The sequence below is a fragment of the Cherax quadricarinatus genome, chromosome 76 (genome assembly GCF_038502225.1).
Source record: "Cherax quadricarinatus isolate ZL_2023a chromosome 76, ASM3850222v1, whole genome shotgun sequence".
In the NCBI taxonomy this organism is placed as follows: Eukaryota; Metazoa; Arthropoda; class Malacostraca; order Decapoda; family Parastacidae; genus Cherax; species Cherax quadricarinatus.
In genome coordinates, this window is record NC_091367.1 from 21,600,625 (window position 1) to 21,623,041 (window position 22,417).

The 22,417-nt window shown below is 44.8% G+C and overlaps 1 protein-coding gene across 1 annotated transcript in view; it reads right to left on the reverse strand.

Moving 5' to 3' along the window:
• LOC128703728 (sodium-independent sulfate anion transporter) overlaps window positions 1–22,417 on the reverse strand; it is a 160,855-nt gene that overhangs the window by 94,469 nt on the left and 43,969 nt on the right. Inside the window, exons 2-3 of the mRNA XM_070101367.1 lie at window positions 2,752–3,005; window positions 1,286–1,465 (exon numbers count right to left, since the gene is read on the reverse strand). Coding sequence (XP_069957468.1) covers window positions 1,286–1,465; window positions 2,752–3,005 — 434 coding nt within the window. The remainder of the gene's footprint in view (window positions 1–1,285; window positions 1,466–2,751; window positions 3,006–22,417) is intronic.

Consider the following 22,417-nt stretch of genomic DNA (forward strand, 5'->3'; position numbering starts at 1 on the left):
CAAACATCTCTACGACATTCCCCGTGTCCGACTAAACCTTTACAAAAATTCAATGTATGTCAAAGGCCCTAAAATCTGGAATACCCTACCTGAGAACTCTAGAACTGCAGACACATTCATCACCTTCAAAACTACCATTAGAAAACATCTTATCTCCCTGATATACCCCGTCAACTAACTACACGAATACCACCTGGTGGTTCACACTTACACTCACTCACTCATTTGACCATAAACAGAAATATTAATCTCAATCTTAAAATAATGAATCCTGTGATACTCCAATACTGAAACTATGTACTGTGCCAAAACAAAAGCATTTACATTGCTAAACTCACAAACTAGTATTTAGTCACTTAGCCATAATACCAACTTACCTCATAATTTGTAATATTTTACAATTAAGAATAAAACTAAGTCTGCCCGAAATGCCTAGCCATGCTAAGCGTTCTAGTGGTACACTCTGTAATCACTATTTTACTACATGTAAACCAAACAATAACCAAATTTCTGTAAACTCAGCATTGTAAGCCTTATAGAGAATAAACTTTGAATTTGAATTTGAATTAGAATGAATTGGATGGCCTACATGGGAGCAGCATAATCAATTAAGGACTTAACATAGTAGACGAAAAGGAATAATTATATTTTTGTAATAATTACAACAATTCTTCCAAAACTCGTCACTGCAGAATTTGGTTACAATCTATAAATTACTGGCTTCTTTACACTAAAGTTATGAGTTATTTCAGATATTATATTCTTAGTTGATATACTTTATCCAATTTTTATTTATCATCAAAATTAGTTACACTGTAATGTGTGGCTATCCTGATTCAGTGCAAGTTAGGAACTAATCTATACATTTAAGCATCTCTTAGCCACTTTGCTAAGCCTAGTTCCTGGGGCCTAGTTCCTAGACCTTTTGTGTATCCATATGCTCTTGCGCTACCGTCCACAGGATGGATATGGGGTGCACAATAAACTAGCCACTTCGGTGGCAAAATCTAATCTGCTGGTCGTTATAAGACCATCATCAGGTGACATTCTTCCTGACGCAAAAAATACCACAGGATTAATAATATTTAAAAAAGTGGTTATGTGAAAAAGTAATCATGAATGGCAGGATAAATACAGTGGCTGGGAGAAAGAGTAAACATGGGAACAGGAGTTAGGTATTGGCTGAGTGAAAGTAAAGACATGATGACAGGATTTAGTTAGAGACTAGGTGAAAGAGCGGACATAATGGCAACATAAAGAAGGGAGTAACGAAGAGGTTACTTACACTTGGAGTGAGACCAGCTACAAGACCGTAAGCCAGCGCCTGGGGTATCACCATGAGGCCAACGGTGAAGCCAGCGATCAGGTCCCCCAGCAGGTATTCTGTGTTGTAGCTCCTGAGCCAGGTAAGACAGGGCAGACGTCGGTGCAGTGTCTTCCTACTAAGACACCGATCTAACTTGTTCTGACGACACCATGCATGAGATACATTACTGGGAGAAACTAACACAGGTAAGAGATAGATTACTGGCAGAAACTAGCACAGGTACGAGATACATTACTGGGGAGACAAGAATGCACGAGAGATTCATCACTGAAGAAATTAAATATATATAAGCATTACGTGAGATATAAATAACTGGGAAAGGAACAGTAGGTGGGTAGAACAGATAATAAATTTTCTTCAAGGATGTCCTGGCGAGGCTAATCTTAAATTAAGGAGAAAATATTAGACATGCTACTGGTTTAGAACAAAAGACGTAAAGGAGAAGGAATATAGTTGTTCCAGGATTTAAATTACATGTTGGACAGCGCGATTATTTCCTTGGCAGCATACCACGCACGCCGTCAAGAACCTCCAGTGAGCAGCGAGGCTACAATCCCGTCTTAGCTTCCCCTGTTTCTGGAACTGGCCATGACAGTAGCCAGAGGTTTCGCCATTCAGTGGACGTTGTTAGAAAAGTAGTTCAACTCCTTAATCCACGACAGGTGCCAGCCGCTCTAGTCATTTTCTGAGAAATCTAGTAGAACTGGCCTAGAACTCATGGAGTGGATAAATTTATTGTAAGATTTCGTAGTTTGCACATTAAAGTGGCAGATTTCAAATCAGTTTAGAGATCTGGATGAAAGAGGGTGGACGGGACCACTTATTCAGTCTAGTGTTTTCACTTCTGAAAAAACAAATTCATTAAAAGCAGCCCATATGATAAGCACTCGAAGGGTTTTTCAGAACACTGCCAGTAGTCTCTATGTAATTGTGCCAGTCCTATACTGTACACTGCAGAGACTTACAAGATGGCTCAACTAGATCGTCAAACCTGCGGGAATGTAATTCATTGCTACTGATTCGCTTGAGCTACTCCCTTCATTACTGTAAATTTCTTTTGCGAGAAATTAATTTTCTTGTCAGTTCTCTGACATTCCAGGTACTCAGGTAGACTGACTTGGCTGTGACCCAAATTCTGCCTCCAGCTTAACGATGTTGTCACGTAAAGAATTAAGAGCTTTAGCTTGTGTTTCCTGGCTTGCTCAAGAGCTAAGTTACTAACATGCAATTATATATCAGAGTTATAACACGATGATCCAGTAATATCGAGAAGCTCAGCTCAGCGCATTTGTAAACCAAGAGAGTAAGTGCAAGAGAGAGAGAGTTACAGAGCGGGGAGGGGGGGAAGAAGAGAAAATAAATTTGAGGCAGAAGGCAGCCCTATATGAACATATAATCTCTATCATTAGACTGAGAGTACTAACCTTGATGATGAAGGCGACTCCTGGAGGGCCGGAGGCAGCACTTTCCTTCTCACCCACAACAGTCCTGCCCTCCACTGCATCAGTCCTGCCCTCTACTGCATCTGTCCTGCCCTCCACTGCATCAGTCCTGCCCTCCACTGCATCAGTCCTGCCCTCCACTGCATCAGTCCTGCCCTCCACTGCATCAGTCCTGCCCTCCACTGCATCAGTCCTGCCCTCCACTGCATCAGTCCTGCCCTCCATTGCATCCTCTCCTGCAACACAAATCTCCCTGGGATTTATCTGTTAAGAGAATCATGATAATTTTTCGTGAAGGTCGTAGTTATATGATAAATCACTCATTTTACCTCGAAGTCTTCCTATGGTCGAGGTTTTCCTCTGGTCAAGGTCTTCCTCTGGTCAAGGTCTTCCTCTGGTCAAGGTCTTCCTCTGGTCAAGGTCTTCCTCTGGTCAAGGTCTTCCTCTGGTCAAGGTCTTCCTCTGGTCAAGGTCTTCCTCTGGTCAAGGTCTTCCTCTGGTCAAGGTCTTCCTCTGGTCAAGGTCTTCCTCTGGTCAAGGTCTTCCTCTGGTCAAGGTCTTCCTCTAGTCAAGGTCTTCCTCTGGTCGGGGTCTTCCCCAAGCAGAGGAAGACCCGGACCCACAGATCTTTACTTTGACGACGTTTTGCTCAATGTCCAGAGAAACGCATTCAGAATAATAATTACGTATTTCCTTGCATAACTCACAATGTGTGGCATACATATTATAAAATATTAATTACAAGGAAGGCCTCCAGCATGCCTAGGCATTTCGGGTAGAACTCTCTCCTGTTTTTTATTAATGTCGGTATCATTGATATATCAAGACGCCCACAAGGTAACAGGATCACTTAAACCTTTCTTTATCACCTCTGTGTTATGCTACAGTTTTGTTATGTTGCGCTATTACCACATCTTACTGCTATTACCATATCTTACTGCTATTACCACATCTTACTGCTATATTACTATATCTTATTGCTATATTACCACATCTTACTCCTATTACCACATCTTACTGCTATTACCACATCTTACTGCTATTACCACATCTTACTGCTATATTACTATATCTTACTGCTATATTACCACATCTTACTGCTATTACCACATCTTACTGCTATATTACTATATCTTACTGCTATATTACCACATCTTACTGCTATTACCACATCTTACTGCTATATTACCACATCTTATTGCTATTACCACATCTTACTGCTATGTAACTATATCTTACTGCTATATTACCACATCTTACTGCTATTACCACATCTTACTGCTATGTAACTATATCTTACTGCTATTACCACATCTTACTGCTATTACCACATCTTACTGCTATTACCACATCTTACTGCTATTACCACATCTTACTGCTATATTACCACATCTTACTGCTATTACCACATCTTACTGCTATATTACTATATCTTACTGCTATATTACCACATCTTACTGCTATATTACCACATCTTACTTCTATATTACCACATCTTACTGCTATATTACCACATCTTACTGCTATATTACCACATCATACTGCTATATTGCCACATCTTACTGCTATATTACCACATCTTACTGCTATATTACCACATCTTACTGCTATATTACCACATCTTACTGCTATATTACCACATCTTACTGCTATATTACCACATCTTACTGCTATATTACCACATCTTACTGCTATTACCACATCTTACTGCTATATTACCACATCTTACTGCTATATTACCATATCTTACTGCTATATTACCACATCTTACTGCTATATTACTATATCTTACTGCTATATTACCACATCTTACTGCTATATTACCACATCTTACTGCTATATTACCACATCTTACTGCTATATTACCACATCTTACTGCTATTACCACATCTTACTGCTATATTACCACATCTTACTGCTATATTACCACATCTTATTGCTATATTACCACATCTTACTGCTATATTACCACATCTTTCCGCTATATTACCACATCTTACCTCTATATTACCACATCTTACTGCTATATTACCACATCTTACCGCTATATTACCACATCTTACCGCTATATTACCACATCTTACTGCTATAATACTACATCTTACCGCTATATTACCACATCTTACCGCTATATTACCACATCTTACCGCTATATTACCACATCTTACCGCTATATTACCACATCTTACCGCTATATTACTACATCTTACCGCTATATTACCACATCTTACCGCTATATTACCACATCTTACCGCTATATTACCACATCTTACCGCTATATTACCACATCTTACCGCTATATTACCTCACTATTCTTGACTGTTCACTACTACTGTACTTTCGATGTCTTACACCTATTTAATACTGCATACGTAGCCAAGTTTAATAAATCATTACATGGCGATGATCATTATTATTATTATTAGTAGTAATAGTATTATAATTATTATTATTCATTTTACGTTAAGTAATTGATACATGAGAAGGGGGTTACTAGTCCTTCGCTCCCAGCATTTTAGTTACTCCTTAAAAGATGCAAGGTTTACGGAGGAAGGAGTCTTTTCCACTTCCCCGAGCCCTTATTATTATTTGTTGTATTTATGAAGAAGTCCGAAACCCGTATGGGTGAAATACTCCTGGGAAGTGGGAAGCCATCAGTATTATACTAGAAAGGGATATTAGATAGGAGCAGAGTTCCAGCTTCCTAGTATGAGTCCTAGCTTCCTAGTATGAGTCCTAGCTTCCTAGTATGAGTCCTAGCTTCCTAGTATGAGTCCTAGCTTCCTTGTATGAGTCCTAGCTTCCTTGTATGAGTCCTAGCTTCCTTGTATGAGTCCTAGCTTCCTAGTATGAGTCCTAGCTTCCTAGTATGAGTCCCAACATCCTAGTATGAGTCCTAGCTTCCTAGTATGAGTCTTAGATTCCTTGTATGAGTCGTAGCTGCCTAGTATGAGTCCCAACTGCCTAGTATGAGTTCTAGCTGCCTAGAATGAGTCCTAGCTGCCTAGTATGAGTCCTAGCTTCCCAGTATGAGTTCCAGCTTCCTAGTATGAGTCCCAGCTTCCTAGTATGAGTCCCAGCTGCCTAGTATGAATCCTAGCTTCCTAGTATGAGTCCTAGTTTCCTAGTATGAGTCCTAGCTGCCTAGTATGAGTCCTAGCTGCCTAGTATGAGTCCTAGCTTCCCAGTATGAGTCCTAGCTTCCCAGTATGAGTCCCAGCTTCCCAGTATGAGTCCTAGCTGCCTAGTATGAGTCCTAGCTGCCTAGTATGAGTCCTTGCTTCCCAGTATAAGTCCTAGCTTCCCAGTATAAGTCCTAGCTGCCCAGTATGAGTCCTAGCTTCCCAGTACGAATCCCAGCTTCCCAGTATGAGTCCTAACTTCCCAGTATGAATTCCAGCTTCCCAGTATGAGTCCTAGCTTCCCAGTATGAATCCTAGCACCCCAGTATGAGTCCTAGCTTTCCAGTATGAGTCCTAGCTTCCCAGTATGAGTCCCAACTTCCCAGTATGAGTCCTAGCTTCCCAGTATGAGTCCTAGCTTCCCAGAATAAGTCCTAGCTGCCAGTATGAGTCTTAGCTTCCCAGTATGAGTCTTAGCTTCCCAGTATGAGTCCCAGCTTCCCAGTATGAGTCCCAGCTTCCCAGTATGAGTCCCAACTTCTCAGTATGAATCCCAGCTTCCCAGTATGAGTCCCAGCTTCCCAGTATGAGTCCTAGCTTCCCAGTATGAGTCCTAGCTTTCCAGAATAAGTCCTAGCTGCCCAGTATGAGTCCCAGCTTCCCAGTATGAGTCCCAGCTTCCCAGTATGAGTCCCAACTTCCCAGTATGAATCCCAGCTTCCTAGTATGAGTCCCAGCTTCCCAGTATGAGTCCCAGCTTCCCAGTATGAGTCCCAGCTTCCCAGTATGAGTCCCAGCTTCCCAGTATGAGTCCTAGCTTCCCAGTAAGAGTCCTAGCTTCCCAGTATGAGTTCTAGCTTCCCAGTATGAGTCTTAGCTTCCCAGTATGAGTCCTAGCTTCCCAGTATGAGTCCTAGCTTTACAGTATGAGTCCTAGCTTCCTAGTATGAGTGTTAGCTTCCTAGAATGAGTCCTAGCTGCCTAGTATGAGCCGAAGCTTCCCAGAAAGAGTCCTAGCTTCCCAGTATGAGTTCTAGCTTCCCAGCATGAGTCCCAGCTGCCTAGTATGAGTCCTAGTTTCCCAGTATGAGTCCTAGCTTCCCAGTATGAGTCCTAGCTTCCCAGTATGAGTCCTAGCTTCCCAGTATGAGTCCTAGCTTCCCAGTATGAGTCCTAGCTTTACAGTATGAGTCCTAGCTTCCTAGTATGAGTCCTAGCTTCCTAGTATGAGTGCTAGCTTTCTAGTATGAGTCCTAGCTTCCTAGTATGAGTCCTAGCTGCCTAGTATGAGTCCGAACTGCCTAGTATGAGTCCTAGCTGCCTAGTATGAGTCCTAGCTTTCCAGAATAAGTCCTAGCTGCCCAGTATGAGTCCCAGCTTCCCAGTATGAGTCCCATCTTCCCAGTATGAATCCCAGCTTCCTAGTATGAGTCCCAGCTTCCCAGTATGAGTCCCAGCTTCCCAGTATGAGTCCCAGCTTCCCAGTATGAGTCCCAGCTTCCCAGTATGAGTCCTAGCTTCCCAGTAAGAGTCCTAGCTTCCCAGTATGAGTTCTAGCTTCCCAGTATGAGTTCTAGCTTCCCATCATGAGTCCTAGCTTCCCAGTATGAGTCCTAGCTGCCTAGTATGAGTCCAAGTTTCCCAGTATAAGTCCTAACTTCCCAGTATAAGTCCTAGCTGCCCAGTATGAGTCCTAGCTTCCCAGTATGAATCCCAGCTTCCCAGTATGAGTCCCAGCTTCCCAGTATGAGTCCTAACTTCCCAGTATGAATCCCAGCCTCCTAGTATGAGTCCCAGCTTCCCAGTATGAATCCTAGCATCCCAGTATGAGTCCTAGCTTCCCAGTATGAGTCCTAACTTCCCAGTATGAGTCCCAACTTCCCAGTATGAGTCCCAACTTCCCAGTATGAGTCCTAGCTTCCCAGCATGAGTCCTAGCTTCCCAGTATATGTCCTAGCTTCCCAGTATACGTCCTAGCTTCCTAGTATAAGTCGTAGCTTCCCAGTATGAGTCCCAGCTTTCCAGTATGAGTCCTATCTTCCCAGTATGAATCCCAGCTTCCCAGTATGAGTCCCAGCTTCCCAGTATGAGTCCCAGCTTCCCAGTATGAGTCCTAGCTTCCCAGTATGAGTCCTAGTTTCCAAGTATGAGTCCTAGCTTCCCAGTATGAGTCCCAACTTCCCAGTATGAATCCCAGCTTCCCAGTATGAGTCCTAGCTTCCCAGTATGAGTCCTAGCTTCCCAGTATTAGTCCTAGCTTCCCAGTATACCTGGACCTGGAGTTTACCTGGAGAGAGTTTCGGGGATCAACGCCCCCACGGCCCGGTCTGTGACCAGGCCTCCTGGTGGATCAGCGCCTGATCAACCAGGCTGTTGCTGCTGGCTGCACGCAAACCAACGTACGAGCCACAGCCCGGCTGATCAGGAACTGACTTTAGGTGCTTGTCCAGTGCCAGCTTGAAGACTGCCAGGGGTCTGTTGGTAATCCCCCTTATGTGTGCTGGGAGGCAGTTGAACAGTCTCGGGCCCCTGACACTTATTGTATGGTCTCTTAACGTGCTAGTGACACCCCTGCTTTTCATTGGGGGGATGGTGCATCGTCTGCCAAGTCTTTTGCTTTCGTACTGAGTGATTTTCGTGTGCAAGTTCGGTACTAGTCCCTCTAGGATTTTCCAGGTGTATATAATCATGTATCTCTCCCTCCTGCGTTCCAGGGAATACAGGTTTAGAAACCTCAAGCGCTCCCAGTAATTGAGGTGTTTTATCTCCGTTATGCGCGCCGTGAAAGTTCTCTGTACATTTTCTATGTCGGCAATTTCACCTGCCTTGAAAGGTGCTGTTAGAGTGCAGCAATATTCCAGCCTAGATAGAACAAGTGACCTGAAGAGTGTCATCATGGGCTTGGCCTCCCTAGTTTTGAAGGTTCTCATTATCCATCCTGTCATTTTTCTAGCAGATGCGATTGATACAATGTTATGGTCCTTGAAGGTGAGATCCTCCGACATAATCACTCCCAGGTCTTTGACGTTGGTGTTTCGCTCTATTTTGTGGCCAGAATTTGTTTTGTACTCTGATGAAGATTTAATTTCCTCATGTTTACCATATCTGAGTAATTGAAATTTCTCATCGTTGAACTTCATATTGTTTTCTGCAGCCCACTGAAAGATTTGGTTGATGTCCGCCTGGAGCCTTGCAGTGTCTGCAATGGAAGACACTGTCATGCAGATTCGTGTGTCATACTTCCCAGTATGAGTGCTAGCTTCCCAGCATGAGTCCTAGCTTCCTAGTATACGTCCTAGCTTCCTAGTATAAGTCGTAGCTTCCCAGTATGAGTCCCAGCTTCCCAGTATGAGTCCTAACTTCCCAGTATGAGTTCTAGCTGCCTAGTATGAGTCCTAGCTTCCCAGTATAAGTCCTAGCTTCCCAGTATAAGTCCTAGCTGCCCAGTATGAGTCCTAGCTTCCCAGTACGAATCCCAGCTTCCCAGTATGAGTCCTAACTTCCCAGTATGAATTCCAGCTTCCCAGTTTGAGTCCTAACTTCCCTGTACGAATCCCAGCTTCCCAGTATGAATCCTAGCATCCCAGTATGAGTCCTAGCTTCCCAGTATGAGTCCTAGCTTCCCAGAATAAGTCCTAGCTGCCAGTATGAGTCTTAGCTTCCCAGTATGAGTCCCAGCTTCCCAGTATGAGTCTTAGCTTCCCAGTATGAGTCCCAGCTTCCCAGTATGAGTCCCAGCTTCCCAGTATGAGTCCCAACGTCTCAGTATGAATCCCAGCTTCCCAGTATGAGTCCTAGCTTCCCAGTACGAGTCCTAGCTTCCCAGTATGAGTCCTAGCTTTCCAGAATAAGTCCTAGCTGCCCAGCATGAGTCCTAGCTTCCCAGTATGAGTCCTAGCTTCCCAGTATGAGTCCCAACTTCCCAGTATGAGTCCTAGCTTCCCAGCATGAGTCCTAGCTTCCCAGTATACGTCCTAGCTTCCTAGTATAAGTCGTAGCTTCCCAGTATGAGTCCCAGCTTTCCAGTATGAGTCCTATCTTCCCAGAATGAATCCCAGCTTCCCAGTATGAGTCCCAGCTTCCCAGTATGAGTCCTAGCTTCCCAGTATGAGTCCTAGCTTCCCAGTATGAGTCCTAGCTTCCCAGTATGAGTCCTAGCTTCCCAGTATGAGTCCTAGCTTCCCAGTTTGAGTCCCAGCTTCCCAGTGTGAGTCCCAGCTTCCCAGTATGAGTCCCAACTTCCCAGTATGAGTCCTAGCTTCCCAGTATGAGTCCCAACTTCCCAGTATGAGTCCTAGCTTCCTAGTATACGTCCTAGCTTCCTAGTATAAGTCGTAGCTTCCCAGTATGAGTCCCAGCTTCCCAGTATGAGTCCCAGCTTCCCAGTATGAGTCGCAGCTTCCCAGTATGAGTCCTAGCTTTACAGTATGAGTCCTAGCTTCCTAGTATGAGTGTTAGCTTCCTAGAATGAGTCCTAGCTGCCTAGTATGAGCCAAAGCTTCCCAGAAAGAGTCCTAGCTTCCCAGTATGAGTTCTAGCTTCCCAGCATGAGTCCCAGCTGCCTAGTATGAGTCCTAGTTTCCCAGTATAAGTCCTAGCTTCCCAGTATGAGTCCTAACTGCCCAGTATGAGTCCTAGTTTCCCAGTATGAATCCCAGCTTCCCAGTATGAATCCCAGCTTCCCAGTATGAGTCCTAGCTTCCCAGTATGAGTCCTAGCTTCCCAGTATGAGTCCCAGCTTCCCAGTAGAAGTCTCAGCTTCCCAGTAGAAGTCCCAGTTTCCCAGTATGAGTCCTAGCTTCCCAGTATGAGTCCTAGCTTCCCAGTATAAGTTCTAGCTTCCCAGTATGAGTCCCAGCTTCCCAGTACAAGTCTCTGCTTCCCAGTATATGTCCTAGCTTCCCAGAATAAGTCAAAGCTTCCCAGTATTTGTCCAGTCTCTTCTTAAAGCTACCCAAGGTCCTAGCCTCTATCACCCCACTGGGAAGACTGTTCCACGCATCTACAACTCTGTTAGAAAACCAGTACTTACCTATGTCCTTTCTAAATCTAAATTTATCCAACTTAAATCCATTATTCCTGGTTCTTACCTGGTTCGACACCCTCAGTATTTATTAATATCTCTTGTTTATGCCCGTCATCCACTTATACACTTCAATGATATCTCCCCTCATTCTACGCCTCTCCAGAGAGTGGAGATTTAAGGCTTTAAGTCTATCTTCATACGGGAGGTTCCTTACACAGTAAATCATTTTAGTCATTCTTCTCTGTATGTTCTCTAATGAGTCTATATCCATCCTGTAGTAAGGGGACCAAAACTGAGCAGCATAATCTAAATGAGGCTTCACTAGTGATGTATAGAGCTGTAAAATAACTTTTGGACTTCTGTTACTTATACTTCTTGAGATAAATCCAAGTAATCTGTTAGCCTTGTTGCGCACACTAAGGCACTGCTGTCTTGGCTTTAGATATCTGCTTACCATGACTCCCAAGTCTTTTTCACATTCTGTATAATCAAGCTGTACTTCACATAGTTCATAGCTTCGAGGGTTATTTTCATTACCAAGGACCATTACCTTACACTTATCCACATTGAACTTTATCTGCCATTTTTCAGACCAAGACATTAATTTGTCTAAATTCTCCTGCAGTTCATTGCTAGCCTCCTCAGAATGAATCATACGGCCTATCTTCGTATCATCAGCAAACTTGCTCATGTCACTCGTAATCCATTCATCAAGGCCAGTAATGTAAATTATGAACAACAGAGAGCCTAAAACTGATCCTTGTGGAATGCCACTAGTAACTAAGCCCCATTCTGATTTGAACCCATTAATGGAAACTCTTTGCTTTCTATTGGTAAGCCATGCCTCTATCCATGATAGAACTTTACCTCCTATACCATGAGCTGCCACTTTTCTTAAGAGTCTCTTGTGAGGTACTCTATCGAAGGCTTTACTAAAATCCAAATAAACATCATATTCTTTATCACTGTCTACTGCCTCAAACGTTCTATTGAAGAACGTCAGTAAGTTTGTCAGGCAGGAACGACCTCTCGTGAATCCATGCTGAGATTCATTTATCAAGTTATGGTCTTCAAGGTGACTTCTAATAATGTCAGCTATAATTGATTCTAGTAATTTGCCAACTATAGATGTCAGGCTTATTGGACGGTAATTTGAAGGAGTGGACTTATCCCCTGATTTGAATATAGGAACCACATTGGCCATCTTCCACAACTCTGGCACAACACCGGTAAGGATGGACGCATTGAATACACTCATTAATGGCAGACTAAGTTCCATCTTGCATTCCATAAGTACCCTGGAAAATAACTCGTCGGGCCCCGGGGACTTATTGTGCTTCAGTTTGTCTATCTGTTTGAAAACCATGTCCCTCGTGACAGTAATATTAGTCAATCTGAATTCGTCAGTAACTGAATAATTGTTAATTTCTGGAATCTTATTTATGTCTTCCTGTGTAAAAACTGACAAAAAATAGTCATTAAATATGGAACACATTTCCAGTTCGTTATCCGTCAGCTGTCCATTCCCAATTTTCATAGGTCCTACTTTTTCCTTCACCTTCGTCCTATACACTTGAAAGAACCCCTTTGGATTAGTCTTTGATTCATTAGCAACTCTAATTTCATAGTCACGTTTAGCCTTTCTAATCCCCTTTTTTACTTCTCTTTTAAGCTGAACATATTGGTCAGTAAGGTTAACCTATCCCCTTCTGATGCTCCTATATATTCCCCTTTTCTCCCCTAATAAATGCTTTAGCCTCCTGTTAACCCATTTGGGATCGTTATTATCAGATCTGATTTCTCTCTGGGGAATGTATATACTCTGAGCACGGTGTACATTTTTAAGAAAAGAATCATAAACGCAGATCCCTTCGCAATCATAAGTATGATCATCGTCAATAGAATCATTAGCTAGATAACCCCAATCAAGATTTGGCAGGTGTTCCCTAAGTCCATTATAATCGGCAGAACGAAAATCAGAGATTTTTACTGTATTATCATTATTCCTGTATTCCCAGTTAATGCTAAAAGTGATGGATTTGTGATCACTTGCGCCAAGCTCTTCAGTGATTTCCAGATTATTTACGAGTGTTTCCTTATTTGACAAGACTAGGTCAAGCAAATTATTACCCCTGGAAGGCTCTGTTACACACTGCTTCAGAAAACAGTCTTGAACTGTTTCCATAAAGTCACTGGACTCCAGATTGCCGGTCAAAGAATTCCAGTCTATTTGACTAAAGTTAAAATCCCCTACTATGACTATGTTATTGTGTCTAGAAGCCCTAACAATTTCGTCCCAAAGAAGTCTCCCTCTATCGTGATCCAAGCCTGGAGGTCGGTAGATTACACCTAGAATTAGCTTTTCTTGACCTTCTACAAACTCTACCCAAACAGATTCTGTTACTGTTCCATCTATTTTTATACCTGCTTTTATGCAACAGTTAATATTTTCTCGAACATATAATGCAACTCCTCCCCCCTTCCCACAACATCTATCCACATGGAACAACTTAAACCCTTGAATATTACACTCAGCAATCATATCCAGACTCTTTAAATCATACCACGTTTCAGTTAATGCAATGACATCGAGTTCCCAGCACATGCTATCAAACGTAGTTCATTAATCTTATTTCTTGCACTTCGACTGTTAGCATAAAATACCATTATATGTTTTTTCTTCTGCACATTTTTCCTATTCATCTTTGTTTTTACACAATTTCTGAAATTATCATTACCCAGCGCTACTCAATGACTGTTATTATTAAGTTTCATAATATCAAAGCCTAAGTCAATATATCTATACTCATTTTCATTTCTAAACCCATACCTCTAACTAATCCTAGTTTAAAGTCCTAACAACCCCCTCAACTGAGCTAGCAAGAAAACCCACACCTGCCCTGGATAAGTGAACGCCATCCCTGGCATACATGTCATTTCGGCCATAGAAGTTGTCCCAGTTGTCAATTAATGGTATTGCATTATCCTTACAGTGTTTATCCAGCCAGCAATTAATACCAATTGCTCTGGACAACCATTCATTTCCAACACCCCTTCTTGGCAAAATGCCACATATAACAGGGCGCCCCCCCTTCTTCCTAATTATGTCTATTGCTGTCTTGAACCTTCTAACTAAGTCCTCACTTCTGCGCTTGCCTACATCATTGCCTCCAGCACTGAGGCAGATGATGGGATTGATCCCATTACCGTTCATGACATTGTCAAGCCGGCTAACAATGTCCTCCATCCCAGCCCCAGAAAAGCAAACTCTGTCTCCTACTCCTGTCCTTCAAGCAGAATGCCCTATCCATATATCTAACCTGGCTATCCCCAACAACAACAATATTCTTACCTTCCTTGGTGTCGTTTGTAGTGGCGTTCCCAGTAGTCGACTCACATTCGTCGGGTAGCACCGAGAATGCGTTGGATGTTTCCACAACAGTTTCCACAGCAGTCTCTTTCTTCTTCGTCGTCTCTACCTTTCCATTCGTCTTCTTGATCGTAAACTTCGTTTCATGCTGTCCAGCCACTGTCCACGTTCCCTTCTTGACCTGAGGACTCGAAACAGGAGGACTACTACGAATCCTCTTGTTTTCCTCAGTCAATCGCCATATCTCCATCTTCGCTACCCTCAATTCTTCCTTAAGCTGCTGGTAAAGTTGCTCGATTGAGGGCATCTTGGTTCAGTCCACGGGGAGCACACAAGACACTTCTTCACAGAGTTAAGTACAGGTCACCACATACGTGCCTGTACTTCGATTATGTTAATTAAGGTCTGTCAGGAAACAGGACAAGTGTTTCCTGAGGCGGGTCTTAGATGATGACCCGCCTTTGGAGCTTTGGTCATCTGACCGAGGCCTTCCGCTGGCTTACCGGTCCACCCCTTTAAAAATAATGGTCATTTATAACCAATTATGTCAGAAGATCAGGTCAAACATATTTTCCAGCTATGTTGGTTCCGCTGTTTACTGACCTAAAGTGAATTTATTGCTGAAATATAAGAGCTCGTACTCACCTATTTGTGGTTGCAGGGGTCGAGTCATAGCTCCTGGCTCCGCCTCTTCGCTGATTGCTACTAGATCCTCTCTCTCCCTGCCCCGTGAGCTTTATCATATCTCGCCTTAAAACTATGTATGGTTCCCGCCTCCACTACGTCACTTTCTAGGCTATTCCACGGCCTGACTACTCTATGACTGAAGAAATACTTCCTAACATCCCTTTGATTCATCTGAGTCTTCAACTTCCAATTGTGACCTCTAGTGTCTGTGTCCCATCTCTGGAACATCCCGTCTTTGTCCACCTTGTCTATTCCGTGCAGTATTTTATATGTCGTTATCATGTCTCTCCTGACCCTCCTGTCCTCCAGTGTCGTCAGGCCGATTTCCCTCAACCTTTCTTCGTAGGACAATCTCCTTAGCTCTGGGACTAGTGTTGTTGCAAACGTTTGCACTTTCTCTAATTTCTTGACGTGCATGACTAGGTGTGGATTCCAAACTGGTGCTGCATACTCCAGTATGGGCCTCATGTGCACAGTGTACAGTGTCTTGAACGATTCCTTACTAAGTTATCGGAACGCTATTCTCAGGTTTGCCAGGCCCCCATATGCTGCAGCAGTTATCTGGTTGATGTGTGGCTCCGGAGACATGCTCGGTCTTATGGTCACCCCAAGATCTTTCTCCTTGAGCGAGGTTTGCAGTCCTTGGCCACCTAGTCTATACTCTGTCTGCGGTCTTCTTTGCCCTTCTCCAATCTTCATGACTTTGCATTTGGCAGGATTGAATTCAAGAAGCCAGTTGCTGGACCAAGTGTCCAGCCTGTCCAGGTCTCTTTGAAGTCCTGCCTGATCCTCATCTGATTTAATTCTCCTCATTAACTTATCTGCGAACAGGGACACCTCTGAGTCTATCCCTTCCATCATGTCATTCACATATACCAGAAACAGCACTGGTCCTAGGACCGACCCCTGTGGGACCCCGCTCGTCACAGGTGCCCACTGTGATACCTCATACCGTATCATGACTTGTTGTTGCCTCCCTGTCAGGTATTCTCTGATCCATTGCAGTGCCCTTCCTGTTGTACGCGCCTGATCCTCTAGTTTCTGTACTAGTAGCTTGTGAGGAACTGTGTCGAAGCCTTTTTGCAGTCCAAGAAAATGCAATCAACCCACCCCTCTCTCTCGTGTCGCACTTCTGTAACTTTGTCATAGAACTCCAGAAGGTTTGTGACACAGGATTTGCCTTCCATGAATCCGTGCTGGTTATCGTTTATAATCTTGTTCCGTTTCAGGTGCTTCACCACTCTCCTCCTGATAATCTTCTCCGTGACTTTGCATACTATACAGGTCAGTGACACTAGTCAGTAATTTAGTGCCTCTTTTCTGTCTCCTTTTTTAAAAATGGGAACTACATTTGCGGTCTTCCATGCCTCAGGTAGTTGCCCAGTTTCAAGGGATGTGTTGAAGATTGTGGCTAATGGAACACACAGTATGTCTGCTCCCTCCCTGAGAACCCTCGGGGAGATATTGTCCGGTCCCATTGCCTTTGAATTACCAAGGTCACTTAGCAGCTTCTTCACCTCCTCCTCAGTTGTGTACATATCGTCCAGCACTTGTTGGTCTGTTCCCTGTTGGTGTCCCCCTCTGTCCTGTCTCCCCAGAGTCCTTCCTGTCTCCACTGTGAATACTTCCTTAAATCTCCTGTTGAGCTCCTCGCATACTTCTTGATCGTTTCTTGTGAGTTCTCCACCTTCTTTCCTCTGCCTGATCACCTGGTCTTTGACTGTCGTCTTTCTCCTAATGTGGCTAAACAGCAGTTGCGGGTCAGACTTGGCTTTCGATGCTATGACATTTTCGTACTGTCGCTGGGCCTCCCGCATCTGTGCATATTCGTTTCTGGCTCTTCGACTGATCTCCTTGTTTTCTTGGGTTCTTTGGCGTCTATACCTCTTCCATTCTATAATGCACTTAGCTTTTGCTTCCCTGCACCTTTGGGTAAACCAAGGACTCGCTTTGGTCTTCCCATTGTGTGTGTGTGTGTGTGTGTACTCACCTAATTGTGGTTGCAGGGGTCGAGACTCAGCTCCTGGCCCCGCCTCTTCACTGATCGCTACTAGGTCCTCTCCCTCTCTGCTTCCTGAGCTTTGTCATACCTCTTCTTAAAACTATGTATGGTTCCTGCCTCCACTACTTCACTAGCTAGGCTATTCCGCTTCCTGACGACTCTATGACTGAAGAAATACTTCCTAACGTCCCTGTGACTCGTCTGAGTCTTCAGCTTCCAGTTGTGACCCCTTGTTTCTGTGTCCCCTCTTTGGAACATCCTATCTCTGTCCACCTTGTCTATTCCCCGCAGTATCTTGTATGTCGTTATCATGTCTCCCGTGACCCTTCTGTCCTCCAGTGTCGTCAGTCCAATTTCCCTCAACCTTTCCTCGTACGACATTCCCCTGAGCTCTGGGACTAGCCTTGTTGCAAACCTTTGTACTTTCCCTAACTTCTTGACGTGCTTGACCAGGTGTGGGTTCCAGACTGGTGCTGCATACTCCAGTATGGGCCTGACATACACAGTGTAGTGTCTTGAACGATTCCTTATTAAGGTATCGGAACGCTATTCTCAGGTTTGCCAGGCGCCCGTATGCTGCAGCAGTTATTTGGTTGATGTGTGCCTCCGGTGATGTGCTCGGTGTTATGGTCACCCCAAGGTCTTTCTCCCTGAGTGAGGTCTGTAGTCTTTGTCCACCTAGCCTATACTCTGTCTGCGGTCTTCTTTGCCCCTCCCCATTCATCATGACTTTGCATTTGGCAGGATTGAATTCGAGAAGCCAGTTTCTGGACCACATGTCCAGCCTGTCCAGGTCTCTTTGCAGTCCTGCCTCATCCTCATCCGATTTAATTCTTCTCATCAGCTTCACGTGTGTGTGTGTGTGTGTGTGTGTGTGTGTGTGTGTGTGTGTGTGTGTGTGTGTGTGTGTGTGTGTGTGTGTGTGAGTGTGTGTGTGTGTGTGTGTGTGTGTGTGTACTCACCTAGTTGTACTCACCTAGTTGAGGTTGCGGGGGTCGAGTCCGAGCTCCTGGCCCCGCCTCTTCACTGATCGCTACTAGGTCACTCTCCCTGAGCCCTGAGCTTTATCATACCTCTGCTTAAAGCTATGTATGGATCCTGCCTCCACTACATCGCTTCCCAAACTATTCCACTTACTGACTACTCTGTGGCTGAAGAAATACTTCCTAACATCCCTGTGATTCATCTGTGTCTTCAGCTTCCAACTGTGTCCCCTTGTTACTGTGTCCAGTCTCTGGAACATCCTGTCTTTGTCCACCTTGTCAATTCCTCTCAGTATTTTGTATGTCGTTATCATGTCCCCCCATCTCTCCTGTCCTCCAGTGTCGTCAGGTTGATTTCCCTTAACCTCTCCTCGTAGGACATACCTCTTAGCTCTGGGACTAGTCTTGTTGCAAACCTTTGCACTTTCTCTAGTTTCTTCACGTGCTTGGCTAGGTGTGGGTTCCAAACTGGTGCCGCATACTCCAATATGGGCCTAACATACACGGTGTACAGGGTCCTGAATGATTCCTTATTAAGATGTCGGAATGCTGTTCTGAGGTTTGCTAGGCGCCCATATGCTGCAGCAGTTATTTGGTTGATGTGCGCTTCAGGAGATGTGCCTGGTGTTATACTCACCCCAAGATCTTTTTCCTTGAGTAAGGTTTGTAGTCTCTGACCCCCTAGACTGTACTCCGTCTGCGGCCTTCTTTGCCCTTCCCCAATCTTCATGACTTTGCACTTGGTGGGATTGAACTCCAGGAGCCAATTGCTGGACCAGGTCTGCAGCCTGTCCAGATCCCTTTGTAGTTCTGCCTGGTCTTCGATCGAGTGAATTCTTCTCATCAACTTCAAGTCATCTGCAAACAGGGACACCTCAGAGTCTATTCCTTCCGTCATGTCGTTCACAAATACCAGAAACAGCACTGGTCCTAGGACTGACCCCTGCGGGACCCCGCTGGTCACAGGTGCCCACTCTGACACCTCGCCACGTACCATGACTCGCTGCTGTCTTCCTGACAAGTATTCCCTGATCCATTGTAGTGCCTTCCCTGTTATCCCTGCTTGGTCCTCCAGTTTTTGCACCAATCTCTTGTGTGGAACTGTGTCAAACGCCTTCTTGCAGTCCAAGAAAATGCAATCCACCCACCCCTCTCTCTCTTGTCTTACTGCTGTCACCATGTCATAGAACTCCAGTAGGTTTGTGACACAGAATTTCCCGTCCCTGAAACCATGTTGGCTGCTATTGATGAGATCATTCCTTTCTAGGTGTTCCACCACTCTTCTCCTGATAATCTTCTCCATGATTTTGCATACTATACATGTCAGTGACACTGGTCTGTAGTTTAATGCTTCATGTCTGTCTCCTTTTTTAAAGATTGGGACTACATTTGCTGTCTTCCATGCCTCAGGCAATCTCCCTGTTTCGATAGATGTATTGAATATTGTTGTTAGGGGTACACATAGCGCCTCTGCTCCCTCTCAATACCCATGGGGAGATGTTATCTGGCCCCATTGCCTTTGAGGTATCTAGCTCACTCAGAAGCCTCTTCACTTCTTCCTCGGTTGTGTGCACTGTGTCCAGCACATGGTGGTGTGCCCCACCTCTCCGTCTTTCTGGAGTCCCTTCTGTCTCCTCTGTGAACACTTCTTTGAATCTCTTGTTGAGTTCTTCACATACTTCACGGTCATTTCTTGTTGTCTCTCCTCCTTCCTTCCTTAGCCTGATTACCTGGTCCTTGACTGTTGTTTTCCTCCTGATGTGGCTGTACAACAGTTTCGGGTCAGATTTGGCTTTCGCTGCTATGTCATTTTCATATTGTCTTTGGGCCTCCCTTCTTATCTGTGCATATTCGTTTCTGGCTCTACGACTGTTCTCCTTATTCTCCTGGGTCCTTTGCCTTCTATATTTCTTCCATTCCCTAGCACACTTGGTTTTTGCCTCCCTGCACCTTTGGGTAAACCATGGGCTCATCCTGGCTTTTTCATTAATCCTGTTACCCTTGGGTACAAACCTCTCCTCAGCCTCCTTGCATTTTGTTGCTACATATTCCATCATCTCATTAACTGGCTTCCCTGCCAGTTCTCTGTCCCACTGAACCCCGTTCAGGTAGTTCCTCATTCCTGTGTAGTCCCCTTTCTTGTAGTTTGGCTTCATTCGTCCTGGCCTTCCTGCTTCTCCCTCCACTTGTAGCTCTACTGTGTATTCGAAGCTTAAAACCACATGGTCACTGGCCCCAAGGGGTCTTTCATATGTGATGTCCTCGATATCTGCACTACTCAAGGTGAATACTAAGTCCAGCCTTGCTGGTTCATCCTCTCATCTCTCTCTTGTAGTGTCCCTTACGTGTTGGCACATGAAGTTTTCCAGTACCACCTCCATCATCTTAGTCCTCCATGTATCTTGGCCCCCATGTGGGTCCAAGTTCTCCCAATCGATCTCCTTGTGGTTAAAGTCACCCATGATCAGGAGCTTTGCCCTGCATGCATGAGCTCTTCTGGCCACTCTAGCCAGTGTGTCAACCATCGCTCTATTGCTCTCGTCGTACTCTTGCCTTGGCCTCCTGCTGTTCTGTGGTGGGTTATACATCACTGCTATTACCACCTTGGGACCTCCAGAGTGAAGTGTTCCCACTATGTAATCACTTTCTTCTCCGCTGTCTCCTCTCTCCAGCTCATCAAAATTCCAGCGATTTTTGATCAGCAACGCCACTCCTCCACCCCCCCTGTTCCCTCTGTCTTTCCTCAGGATTTGGTATCCCGTTGGAAAGATGGCATCTGTTATCATACCTGTAAGCTTGGTTTCTGTGAGAGCTATGATGTCCGGTGATGCTTCTTTGACTCTTTCATGCCACTCCTCCCACTTATTTGTTATTCCATCAGCGTTTGTGTACCATACCTTCAGTTTCCTTTCCAACACTGTGGTTTGGGGGGCCTGTGAGGGTGGGAGACCTGGTGGCATACTGTGGGATTCTATAGCTCGGTGTTGGGTGGAGGCTGTGGGTATGGATTGTAGTGTGTGTTGGGATGGTGTGATAGGTTGTATGGTTCTGAGAGTAGTTGTGTGTGTGCTTGCCCTTGCTGTTCTGTTCTGCTCTGACTGACCTCTGCTGGTTCCCTCCTTGTCTCTTTTCCTAGCTCCTTTCGCTTTTTTGTCCTCTCCCTCAGCTGCTGTCGTTCTGATTTTGTTCTGTCTCTGTCTAGGAACACCCTCTTGTACTCTTCCGAGTATTTCAATCGTGGTTTCTCTTGGAGGATCCTGTTCGGCACTGTTTCCGTCCTGAGAATCAGCTTGATTGGTCGGTTTCTCCCCTTCGAGTACCCCCCTATTCTCTGAAAATTTACAATCTCGTCCATCTCTTCACCTATTTCCGTGATGATTTTCTCAATCTCCTTTCTTTCTTCCTGCTGCCTTTCAGTGTGTGTCCTTTCCTCTCTCTCCTGAAGCCCATGGATAAACACTGATTTTGCCCTTTCTTCCTCCCATTGCCTCACCCTCTGTGACTCTGGATCCTGCCTGTATGTGGTCAGTTTCTCCCTTGATTTTTCCAGTGGCTCTTGATAGCCTTGTTGTGCCTCAGCATTCGACCTATCACCCTCTCCATCCGCAACCAGCTGATCTTCCCTTTCACTCCTTGGTCCTCCTTGGCAGACTGATGTGACCTTAGCATAATTCATAATTCCTTCCTTCCTGTTCGGCCTCGCAGCTTCATATGCTGTGTCTTCTCTGGTCACTGCCCCTGTAACCCGCTTCAGCCTATTTATCTCAACTTCTAGGACCCTTATCTTGGCTACTGCAGTTTCGACTTGTGCCTCCCAATTCTTTGTCTCCTTCTCCAACCTCTTTTCCAATTTCACAGAGAGCTCTTTCTCCATTTTTTCAGAAAGCTCTCCTAATTTTCCCTCCCACTCTTGTTCCATCCTTTTCCACTGCTCCTCCATCCACTCCTCCCTACCAGAACCATTCTCATCTGATCCTTGGTTCCTGCAAGTCCCCACCATTTTTTTTTTTTTTTTTTTTTTTTTTTGTGAGAGAAGAGAGAAGGGAAAGGTAGAGGGGGAGAGAGAGTGAAGGGAAGAGTAGGAGAGGGGAGAGTTAGAAGGGAAAATGGGGACGAGAGAGAGCAAGAGAGAGAGAGAGCAAGAGAGAGAGAGAGAGAGAGAGAGAGAGAGAGAGAGAGAGAGAGAGAGAGAGAGAGAGAGGGAGAGAGAGAGAGAAAGAGAAGGCAAAAGAGGGGGAGAGAGAGGGGGCAGAGAGGGGGGAAAGGGGGAAAGAGGGGGAAGATGGAAGAGCGAGAGGGGAGAGAGGCTAGGGGTAGAGGGAGGGGAGGATGGGAGAGAGGTGGGGAAAGGGAGAGGGGAGAGATAATGGGAGGGGACAGATGTTAGAGGGGGAGAGATGTTAGAGGGGGGGAGGTGTTAGAGGTAAGAAATGTTAGAGGGGAGAGATGGGAGAGGGA